The 12,642-nt window shown below is 45.4% G+C and overlaps 1 protein-coding gene across 1 annotated transcript; it reads right to left on the bottom strand.

The window, feature by feature from the left end:
* Positions 1-479: 479 nt before the first annotated feature.
* On the bottom strand, positions 480-7,427 carry LOC141026027 (uncharacterized). The gene is made up of 10 exons (XM_073501976.1): positions 7,402-7,427; positions 6,583-6,646; positions 6,095-6,146; positions 5,921-5,925; positions 4,722-4,756; positions 4,310-4,446; positions 4,152-4,234; positions 2,847-3,267; positions 2,678-2,757; positions 480-1,769 (listed from the first exon to the last, which is right to left on the bottom strand). The coding sequence occupies exons 1-10, from the start codon at positions 7,425-7,427 to the stop codon at positions 480-482; spliced, it is 2,193 nt and encodes a 730-aa protein (XP_073358077.1).
* Between the last annotated feature and the right edge of the window lie 5,215 nt (positions 7,428-12,642).

Genomic DNA, 12,642 nt, shown 5'->3' with positions numbered 1-12,642 from the left:
TGCTTGCGAGTACTTTGGATGAGTACTCACGGTTGCTTTTCTCCCTCTTTTCCCCCTTTCCTTTCTACCTGGTTGTCGCAACCAGATGCTGGAGCCCAGGAGCCAGACGCCACCGTCGACGACGGCTCCTACTACACCGGAGGTGCCTACTACTACGTGCAGCCCGCTGACGACGACCAGGAGTAGTTAGGAGGATCCCAGCCAGGAGGGCTGCGCCCCTTTCGATCTGTATCCCAGTTTGTGCTAGCCTTCTTAAGGCAGACTTGTTTAACTTATGTCTGTACTCAGATATTGTTGCTTCCGCTGACTCGTCTATGACCGAGCACTTATATTCGAGCCCTCGAGTCCCCTGGCTTGTATTATGATGCTTGTATGACTTATTTATGTCGTAGAGTTGTGTTGTGATATCTTCCCGTGAGTCCCTGATCTTGATCGTACACATTTGCGTGCATGATTAGTGTATGGTTGAATCGGGGGCGTCACACTTCTTGAGCTAGATCATTTGTTGTTGTTAAGATAGCCCTTTGGCACAAGTACTTTCGATTAGAACAATTTTTAGCAAAGTTTGTGTATACAACATTAACAATAGCGCCTATTCTATTATCCTCAGAATGGATCAACATATCATCAGGAATTGTTACCCAACTTGGCTCACACTCCCCTTGTCTAGTAACACAAGGCGCTGTACCATCACCAATACTCAAGATCCGACCAGCAAAAGAAGCTATCTCAGCTTGTAAAACAGGATCAGTTGTTTGCATAGGCAAACGCATGTTCACGTTAAGATGTAGAACTTCTATAAAATGCCATAGAGGTGAATTTGTTATAGCAGCATTTATAACCTGTGAGCGAGTCCCACCCTCAATGACTGGTAAAATCTGTCTCAAATCGCCACCCAGAACCATAACCTTACCACCAAAAGGCATGTCAGCTATAGAAGGATCGTCGGCAGACAGAATATCACGTAAGCTATGATCCAAAGCCTCAAAGCATCTACGATGCGTCATTAAAGCCTCATCCCATATTATTAGGGAGGCTGATTCGATCATCTCTGCTAATTTGCTAGATCTTTTTATATCACATGTTCCATTGTCATCTAGACTGATTGGTATTTTAAACCTAGAATGAGCAGTCCTACCTCCAGGAAAAAGAAGTGCTGCAACCCCAGAAGATGCAACTGTGAGAACAATCCTTTCTTTACCTCTAAGATAAGAAATTATGGAACTCCAGAGAAAAGTTTTCCCAGTTCCACCATATCCAGAAACAAAGAAAAAGCTAGTTTTTCCAGACACAACTCTGTCGATAATATTCTTATAAGCTAGGAGTTGATCTGGATTTAATTGGTTGTGTATGGTTTCTGCCTTTAGTAGTTCACTTTTAGGATCAGCAGATAGTTCATCAGTTATCATGTCATTGTCATCAGAGTTATCATCATATGTAGTCTTTAATGGCAGCCTGTGGTCTAGAATATTAGAACCATTTTTACTAAATAGAACTGTCAACTTATCAAGCAAGATGTCTCTCAGCTCATTAGGAGGTACAACATGATTATCATCACGAAAAGAGCGCTTGATATTGTACTTAATATCCTCAGCTAAGTGTGACCAATATTTTTCGAAGAAAGCATTTTCATCATTAACACCACAATGAACAAGGATTGTAACAAAAAGCCTGCGCAGCTGATCTCCCATACCCCAGGTTAAAGCCTCATCAAACGCACTATACCATTCAAGATCATCTCCAAGCAAGCCCCTAGCAGCACATGCCTCCTTAAAGGTTTCATACACAATCCCATTATAAGTTCTAACATCCGTGTAAGACATGGCACCTTTGACAACCATCAAGAGCATTCTAAGATAGAAAAGTTCTCCAGTTGTAGGGTGAACAGAATAAATTCTACCAATCCTATAGCTCGAGGTCTTAGGAATCCATTGTTTTTTGCTTGCTAGCCAAGTCCATTTGGTTGGGAAGTCACAATAAGTAAGAGACCTAGCATTTGCATGGCATCTATTAGCTACAAACCACTCGGTTAACATTGTTCTCTGTAGCCACTCATTGTCAGCAACTGACTTCAGGTTTGCTTTAACATTGAAACGCACCATGTGTTTATTTAATAAATGAACAGACAATCTTTCAACAGAAGGCATCTTAATGTGTATATCAAAGCCATATATCCTCCAGCAACCATCTTTATCACATATGTAACGGCATTGTCTATATTCCATGATCTCATCAATCTCAATACCATGCTTGTTTTTGATGCTTTCAAACAAAGTTTTTGAAAAATCAGGACCCTTTGTAACATACTTATAAAGATACTTGATGACATGGGTTTTATTGCACCACTCAACGTTAATATGCGCTTGGTATTTTTTTAGTATGAGCAGATTATAAGGAACAACATGCCTATTATCAAGCCTGACCTTTTTTAGCTATAAAACGGCCGTTGTCTGGGCGACTACACACAGGGAATCCACTATCATCTAGAGAGGTCTCAAGCTGAAATGACTTAGGAATTTTTTTGAACAAAATCCATTTTTCATGCAAGGACATTTAACACCATCTTCCCCGCAAGGGCCGTGCATCATGTGTTCAGAAACAAGAACGTATCCAAGAGGATCCGCAACAGGATCAGGGATGGAAGCCGATATAAAAGAGTCAATTAAAGAGGACTAACCTCCCGTTTTTTCCTATCAAGCCAGATCAGGATATGGGCATGAGGAAGACCTCTTTTCTGGAACTCCACAGTGTGCAGTACTGTGAACAAAGGGATAAAAAACAATCATGAGCTGAGGTGGAAAAGAATAGAAGAAAAGAGATGAGAGGAATCGCAAAGCATGTTTTACCCGCTACGACAGGACCAAAGGCCTCCCCACTCTTAATATCATGAATATAGTCATTGAGCTTCATGTGATAAACCCTGACTGGAAGATCCGCCCTGTCTGAAGGCATCTGGCCAGGCTCAGAACATAGGGCTTCTGTTATCTCAGGCCACTTGGGATTACAGGTAAAGGTGGTGAAAAGGTCTGGTGGGCCAAAGACACGTGAAATAGCTATTGCGTCCTGGAAGTTCTCAATCATATAACGCCGGCCACCGGTAAAAGAGGATGGAAGTATGTTTTTCTTGCCAAGAGAACTTGCATCTGTCTGCCCTTTTCCAACAGCATCAGTGACTCCTTGCAAGTTCTCTGCTCTAAGATCATTATTAGCCTTCATGATGAAATGCAGCCTCCACTCGTCTATGCAAGCGCGTGCATCTACAATGCCCTGCGAGGAAAGCAAACCACAACAAAGGTATGGATTATGCTGCTCTGGTCTATAGTGGAGACAATAGGAATAATAGTCCTGCATAGTGAGCCTGGTTCTTTTGCTAGTATCTAAAGGGTCTGAACCAATATATTTAAGCCCGAGCTGAAACCCACGTTCTGCATAGGGGAAGAGAAGAGGATACTGGAAAGGCATATATGAAGTTTGCAAAGAAGATATTTGCTGCAGATTGTCATCTCTACCGTGTATTATTATGTCACGACAAGAAGCCTCCACCGTGAACTCACCAAACATTAAAGACGCTAGCTCATCAGTTGTAGGAAGGCTAAACTGTGGGCCATCATATTCTCCAGGGGCACTAAACGAATGGCTATCTCTGCATGCTTATTGCCTGCTAGTATTTCTCTAGCTGATCTAAACGTTTTGACATAAGAATTGTGTGTATCAAGCATATGCATCAAGCCATCAACAATAGATTCATCTAAACCACCATCACTCTTTTCACCCTTTTCTAAAGCCTGAATCCTGTTTTGCACCTCATTCTAGGTATCATATATATAGAGTTTGGCATACTTAGGGGTATTCCTTCCTTAGGCATAAGAGATCCCATTCGATGACAAACCTGCCCATTTATTTTGTATATATTTGGACCATTACCATCATTTACAGAACGGTCAACAATAGTTCCCATGGAAGTAAATGCAAAGAGGCAGTTGTACTGACGTTTTTTTTATAAACTCTCTGCTACGTGAGGGACCATTGTATCTCAGCAACTCAGAGAGAAACAAGGGTGGCTTTTTAAAAGGTGTAATATACACCTTACCACCCTTGCAACATTTGTTGTAAACCACCCGCCTTAGCGTAATAGCGGATTCCGATCTCACCCTCTCCTCGAACCAGAAGACTGCACCACAGTTGGTACATTTGTAGTCTGGGCCACCGTAGAAAGATCTCTTTCGGTACCCAGCTGCAAATTTATCTTGACTCAGTAATCAGCAATGCATCATACAATAGTTTCTAGGCATATCGGCACTCAGCATACCTTTCAACATCTCAGACTCCTCAGCCGTGAATCCAACCCAGTCAACACTTAAGGGTGATCCAATGGTAGGCCCCTTCCCCCTAAGTCTATCAACAACCACCCTGCATCTCTTTCTATTACGGGACGTAATTTCTGGACTAAGAACGGGGAAGAAACCATCATCTAAAAAAAATAAAGGGCCTGCCACATGTACGAAGAGGAATCGAGAGAGTGCAGGAGGCACACGCATAAAGGAAAAGGACCTATTTTAAAAGGGCACCCCATACATTTTCTTTTAGGTAGGCCTGAGGATATGTAGGGCAACGGTGAGTCACAGAAAGACAGCCTTCGTCGAACAACACGGCGCGGAGGTGGTTGACTGGTGCTTGAACTGGCCTTACGACGAACAAAACGGCGCTGAGGCATGACTCACAGGAACGACATGAAGAACAGAACAACCATAACACACTGCAACAGGAACGTAACACAAAGAAAGGCAATCTAATCAGGCGCATTAAACAGCAAAAAGGCATACACCTAGACCCAGGAACAAAATTCAAAAGACAAGGCTCTATAAAGGGCATGGAACTATTTTTTTTAAATGAAAGGGAGAGGCATCCCAAAAGTAGACTGTAAGCCTTTTTTAAAATACATAGGGAGAAGGAAAAGGCCATCAAACAAATCTGAGCAGGAAAAAAAACAAGAGAGAGAGAGAGAGCAAGTCCACGAAACACCTTCCCAAGAGCCCATGGGAAACTATAAGCCCAAACGAACAAGATTCTCTAAAGTTCGTGGCCCCAGAAACACCTTCCCAAAAGCCCATGAAGAACCAGAAGCCCAAAAGGAACAGGGTCCTCTATAGCCTGTGCTAGTTTTTTCTCTATAAGAGAAGGGGGCGGTCCAAAGACCAGAGACCCAGCCGAGGAAGAATCAATAAACAAGTAACATATTTATTATTTGGGCACGTGGGAAGAGCACTGAATCCGAAGAAGAAGACTATTCTTTTCAGTCTTGCAAAACGCAGAAAGAAGACACTGTAAGAGCCATATAGAAAGCCCAAGGACTTTATTGCATCAGAGGAATGAACCAATTCAGTACAAAGCAGGCACGCAGGCCCAAATAGGAAGCCCAGAAAAGATAGCTAAAGAGATTGAAGAGAGGAAAGCATCTGAGAGCATAGTAGACCCCAGTCAAACTAGACCAGAACAGGGCCAACATCTGGATTTATCTCCGTCTCCGCAGACGTACGATGCAAGCGCAATAGCTCTCTGTCCAAGTGACCAACACGCCGAATGACAGAGACTGCAACCGTTATGGAAGAACGAAGGGAGCTCCTATAGGCCATCATACAGTCATAATTATAGTCTCGAACCACAAACCCGTATAGACGCTGCAAAAAACTTATGGCCTGGAGAGCAGCCTATTCATAAGCATGGACAAAACCACACCAGGCTGAGCTCCAAAAAAATTCTCGTCATGGAACCGGAGCAGAACTATCCCCTGGAAGCTCCAGTTCTACCCCAGCAAGAACGGACCCATCCTCCGTGACCTCACACAAATACAAAAGTGCCGGCAAAGAACACCGAGCCACCACGGCTTCCAAAATGGGTATAACAGTTGAAATAAGAGTACACATCCTGCTCACACGCAACGAAATTATAAAAAAACTGAAAAATAACACGACCCCCGGAGCAGATCCGGAATAGCGAGATTATCAGTACATCAACAACCATGATAACATGCACAGACAAGTAAATACATCTGAACCCACAGGTAACTGACATGCAATGGAAAAGGAGAGCAAACCTTGAGGAGCAGCAGTAGGTCGCAGATTCAGAAACACATCAGCTTTTCCAACCTACAAAATAAATGCAGACATAACCATTAGAACACAGCAAGTCACAGAGCACATATATATTCCATCAAAGGTACTAAACAAGTGCAGAGCCACACAATGGCACCAGAACAATTCTTCTTTTAACCAAAGGAAACAACATCACTTAGCATGACAAAACACCATCCACTACATCTATAGCAGCTTTTAATCACTGAGCAATCAAAATGTAGACATGCAGGAAGCGAAGGACCATCAATCAACCTCAACCACCGTGTTTTTTCAAGAAAAGTAAAAACACAAGAAGTATAAACCTTCAGGGCCACTGCAGAGGCAGCAGCCAAACAAAATGGACTAAGCACGACATCTTCTCGGACCTAGTCTTTCGGGCTATCACTAAGCAATGCATCTCTCGACAATCCAGAAATAGAGACAAACATGCAAAAGAGAAGCACATTACCAGAATGACGAAGCACAACAGGAAGAGCAGCCAGCAAGCGAACGTGGACGAACAACCGACCAACCTGAAAACAACCTAAAACACAAACTATACTCATATTAGCCGCCGACGAACAGCATGAAGCATGCACATGCACAAATGACAGAACGCGAAAATGGCAAAGCAGAGCACACGGTAGCAGGCAACCATCCTATCGAGCAGCACCCAACCATTTCAACAAACACCTCAAAGGCATATGTCCACACAGAGGCAGAAGAGACAAGCACTAACCTGGACAGCAAGAACGTAATGGCGCACGCTCCCACGCAAGAGCCAACGGGAAAATCGGCAGCAAACTGCGCACCAATGGAGCAAAGACAAGCAAAGCAAGTCAGTAAACAGGAGAAGGAACGGTAGAAACGAACAGGGAAAGGATAAGAAGATGAACCTCAACCAACACCACCCATGGAGGAACGCGCGGCCATGGCGAGAACCGCAACGTAAGCTGGCTGAACTGGATGAAGGCAGGCGAATAGGAGAGGACGCGGCAGCCTGGAAGCGTGGACGAAAGTGAGCGAACGAAGCGGCGTGGAGGAAATGAGGGATAGAAGGAGGAAAGGGGAAAACCGGAGAGAAAAGCCCCCCCGGCCACAGCAATGGCAGGGACAATTCTCACAGAGGCGCATGGGAACCCACCACACATGCATCGACACGCGCCCTGCCTGCCGGGCCCAGGGGTTCCAGAGCCCACTGTCATAGGCTGCAACGACCCCACAGAGGGCACCCGCCAGAATGCGCACCGCCGACGCACACGTCGGTCACGCGGGGCGTCACGCGTACCCACGCAGCACCCCACGCACGTCCATTGGCCCCGCCCACGCGTAGGGCACAGTAACAGGCCACCAGCGAGGCCACGTGCAAGTATACGTATAGTAATAAACAAATGAGCAACGGACCAGTGGCTTCGTCCCACCGCCTGTCCCACAATCAGCAGCACGCGACAGAGCACACGAACGCCCGAGCGAATCCAGCCGAACCACCAACCCAAGCAGAGCCACCACCCATCCCGCCCAGCCGTGCACAGATCGGCGACGGGTCAAAGCAAACGCACGCAAGCACTTAAGCCCAGTGACGCGCGGGACCAGCGAACGCGGGACCCAAGCAGCAGCGACCAACGACGGCACAGAAGATGGTGATCGATGACCTAGGGATAAAAGAAGCGGCACTACATCCCGAAAACGACGCGGCATGGCGCTGCCGTTCGACGAGACCACTCGCCCACTCCGCTCGCCCACTCTCCATGCGCCGGGCCGGCCGAATCATGAGGTCAGCAGGCGAAACGGGCAACGCGCACACGGGTAAAAGACACCAGGAAGCTGACGCGCGGGGCCATGCGTCAGCGAGACCCACTTGCAGCTATAGCACCAGCCAGCGAGAGGGTAACAGAAGAATACACAGCGCAGGGACGCAGGTTTCTCGCGCGCACGCGGCACGAGCGGCTGCCTCGCACCCGCGCACCGGAGGAAGCAACACCCAGCCGTTTCGATGCAAGTGGATACAGCGCCGGCCCACATTTCATCCCTGGCCACGATCCACCGCTCGGTAAAAACCACAGGGTTGAATTCTAGCGACGATCGGACGGGCAAGACGCGAAAAAAGACTTGGTCAACCCTGATCGAACGGCCAGCGAAGGAACTGATCGAGGGAGCATTCTGGGAGCGAGTTGGCTAGCCTATGTATTGTTTTAAATTGGTGTTAAACCTACTGTATTCCAACTTCTCTACGGTTCATACCCCCTGATACTAGCCATAGATTCATCAAAATAAGCAAACAACACACGAAAAACAGAATCTGTCAAAAACAGAACAGTCTGTAGTAATCTGAATTGTTCGAATACTTCTGGAACTCCAACAATTCTGAAAAACTAGGATAACCTGGATAATTTGTATATTGATCTACTGCAAAAAGAATTGGTATTTTACCACGTTCTGGTGAATTTTAACAATTATATTGGTGAGCGCAAAGTTTCTGTCTTTTTCAACAAGATCAAACAACTATCACCCAAGAAGATCCTATTGGTTCTACTTGGCATAAACACTAATTAAAACATAAAACCACATCTAAACAGAGGCTAGATGAATTATTTATTACTAACCAGGAACAAAAAGCAAGGAACAAAAATAAAATTGGGTTGCCTCCCAACAAGCGCTATCGTTTAACGCCCCTAGCTAGGCATAAAAACAAGAATGGATCTAGGTATTGTCATAATAATGATAGGGCAAATCGCGAAAACTCATCTCATACTCCCTACGTTCAGCAGCAAGCTTTCTTTGTGGCAAGCAAAAATAATCAAAAGGGCTAAATTTAATGGGACAAAAGTCCCCAAGATCAAGCTCGGGAGGTATTAGTTCCTCCTTTGGCCCCTCATATTGCACAACCAATTCATCATTATAAGCATTCTTTTGGCAAAAAGTCATGAGCCTATGTTCAAGAGGAAATCCTAACCCATTATTCTGAATAGCAAAATTATCATTAAGTTCAGAGATTCTATCAACTAGAACATCGGTAGGAACCCTTTTTCTAAGGTTTTCATTATAAGCAACATGATCTAAAGATCGTAAACGCATTATGTCTTCTTGATTAAAAAGGATAGCTTCTATGGGAGGACGGCCAGCATCCACCCTATAATGCACAAAAATTTCATTAGCCTCTTTCATTATAAATCTAAACTCATGTGCTAAAAAGATAGTAGCTGCACGCTTAACAGAAGAATGCTCAATATTGGAAAATTCTAGAAAAATCCTTTGTATGCAAGGGTGCATGTGCATAAATTGTCTTTCAAGTTCAACTATGAGCAAAGATATAGCATCCGCAAGACTACTGGTTCTATGAAGAATAGACCCTCCCATAGTGGGCAAAGCACCAACACAAGTAAAGAAATCTTGAATAACTCCTTTTCCAATAATATTACCGCTACCAATCCGAAACGTTTTAGTGTGAAGAATAGTAGATTCTTCATGTGGATTATCAAAAGCATCAAAGTTTCCCCCATTGTTACTATTATCTTTTTCGACAATAACCTCCCCAATTTCAGACATGATGGCAACAAAGCGCACTAAGAATGGGTACACAAGAAGCAAGCGGAAGGAAGCGAACGAAAAAGGGCGAATAAAATGGCAAAGGTGAAGTGGGGGAGAGGAAAATGGCAAATAATGTAATGCGAGGGATAAGTGTTTGTGATGGGTACTTGGTATGTCTTGACTTGTGCGTAGATCTCCCCGGCAACGACGCCAGAAATCCTTCTTGCTACCTCTTGAGCATGCATTGGTTTTCCCTTGAAGAGGAAAGGGTGATGCAGCAAAGTAGCGTAAGTATTTCCCTTAGTTTTTGAGAACCAAGGTATCAATCCAGTAGGAGACTACACGCAAATCGCCTAGTACCTGCACAAACAAATAAGAACCTTGCAACCAACGCGATAAAGGGGTTGTCAATTCCTTCACGGCCACTTGCAAAAGTGAGATCTGATAAAGATATTAAGATAAGTATTTTTGGTATTTTTGTGGTATAGATTGGAAAATAAAGATTGCAAAATAAACGGCGACAAAAATAGCTAGTTGACGGGAAACTAATATGATGTAAAGTAGACCCGGGGGCCATAGGTTTCACTAGTGGCTTATCTCAAGATAGCATGTATTACGGTGGGTGAACAAATTACTGCCGAGAAATTGATAGAAAAGTGCATAGTTATGATGATATCTAAGGCAATGATCATGAATATAGGCATCACGTCCATGTCAAGTAGACCGAAACGATTCTGCATCTACTACTGTTACTCCACACATCGACCGCTATCCAGCATGCATCTAGAGTATTAAGTTCATAAGAACAGAGTAGCGCATTAGGCAAGATGACATGATGTAGAGGGATAAACTCAAGCAATATGATATAAACCCCATCTTTTTATCCTCAATGGCAACAATACAATACGTGCCTTGCTGCCACTACTGTCACTGGGAAAGGACACTGCAAGATTGAACCCAAAGCTAAGCACTTTTCCCATTGCAAGAAAGATCAATCTAGTAGGCCAAACTAAACCGACAATTCGAAGAGACTTGCAAAGATATCAAATCATGCATATAAGAATTCAGAGAAGAATCAAATAATATTCATAGATAATCAAGTTCATAAACCCACAATTCATCGGATCTCGACAAACACACCGCAAAAAGAGTACATCGAATAGATCTCCAAGAAGATCGAGGAGAACTTTGTATTGAGATCCAAAGAGGGAGAAGAAGCCATCTAGCTAATAACTATGGACCCGAAGGTCTGTGGTAAACTACTCACACATCATCGGAGAGGCTATGGTGTTGATGTAGAAGCCCACCATGATCGAATCCCCCTCTAGCAGATCGCCGGAAAAGGCCCCAAGATGGGATCTCACAGGTACAGAAGGTTGCGGTGGTGGAAAAGGTGTTTCGTGGCTCTCCCCGATGGTTTCAGGGTATAAGAGTATATATAGGCGAAAGAAGTAGGTCGATGGAGCTGCGAGGGGCCCACGAGGGTGGGGGGCGCGCCGACCCCCCTGGGGCGCACCCTCCTGCCTCGTGGCTTCCTCGCTGCTTCCTTGACGTCCACTCCAAGTCTCCTGGATTGCGTTTGTTCCAAAAAAGATCCTCGCGAAGGTTTCATTCTGTTTGGATTCCTTTTGATATTCCTTTTCTGCGAAACACTGAAATAGGCAAAAAAATAGCAATTTGCACTGGGCTTTCGGTTAATAGGTTAGTACCAAAAATAATATAAAAAGGTATATTAAAGCCCATTAAACATCCAAAACAGATAATATAATAGCATGGAACAATCAAAAATTATAGATACGTTGGAGACGTATCAAGCAGCAGCAACAGCGCGAGCGAGCGAGCGAGAGCCGGAGTAGTAGCAGAAGATCCGGCTGGTATGGCCGCCGCCACCGAAGGGGCCTCGCACTGGGGAGAGCCGCCGTGGAGATGTCGCCCACGGCGCCGGCTTCGAGGTAGCCACTCCACGGGGGTGCAGGATGGAGCACCGTCGGCGCCGGGAGGTCGAGTTAAGGAGAAGGTGCGATGCGATGAGTGGACAACCTCTTTGGTGGCGCCGAGTAGGCCTCGGCTTCATCCGAGGAGTCGGTGAGGTTGATGCGGTTCCGGTGGAGCAGGTTAAGGCGGCGCTATGGGGATGGAGCAGCCGCGATAGACGAGGCGATCGCTAGAGCAGCTCCTTGGAGGTGGAGGACGGGGCGGCTGAACCAGCAGGACGACGAGATGGATGATGGATCCTCATCCGGGGGAGGGCTGCTGGTCTGGTATCATGGACGCGTTTTATTTTGAAAAGTCGTTTCGACGTGGATAGCGATGTATTCACAACAATCATAGTATTGCTCTGTTTCAGTGTGTGTACTCTGTTTTCCATTCTTATATGTTCTATTTCAATGTGTGTATATACGCTTTCCATTCTGTATATGTGGATGATAACAGCTAGATTCAAATTAGTATACAAAAACAGATAGAAAATGGAATTCATAATATATATATATATTAATTGTTCATTAGTTCATCACAGAATATATATATAATATCATCACATATACGTGATGATACTTAACTACTAGGTACAATGCATAAAATTGAAAACGAACAATACTAAAACTAATAATCCCTCCTGGGGCCAGTATTCCGGCAGCCCCTCCCCAGCAGCTCCCTGGTGCGCGGCGTCTTCCAAGTGCGGAGGCAGTACTCCGCCTCCTCCGCCTCGCAGCGCTTGACGTACCGATCTGCCTCTTGCTGGCGGACACGCGCGGCCGATCTTGCCATTCCGTTAGGCGCCCAGCGGAGCTCCTCGTTGGCGGCATGCTGGAGCTTATCGGCCCACCTCCACGCAGTGACGAGGCGCCCACCGCCTATGACCTTCCTCGCGAAGTACCCGTCTTCGTACGCCTCCTCGGCACGACGACGCGCCCGCCCCAAAGCTCCGCCGCCTCCTTTTTCTAGGCGGCATCACGGGCTTCACATGCCACCTGGTACCTGGCTTCCTCCTCCGCCATCT

The sequence above is a fragment of the Aegilops tauschii genome, chromosome 6 (assembly GCF_002575655.3).
Source record: "Aegilops tauschii subsp. strangulata cultivar AL8/78 chromosome 6, Aet v6.0, whole genome shotgun sequence".
NCBI classification, from domain to species: domain Eukaryota; kingdom Viridiplantae; phylum Streptophyta; class Magnoliopsida; order Poales; family Poaceae; genus Aegilops; species Aegilops tauschii.
Note: the sequence above shows the minus strand (reverse complement) of the source record. Positions and strands in the feature narration are given on the sequence as shown.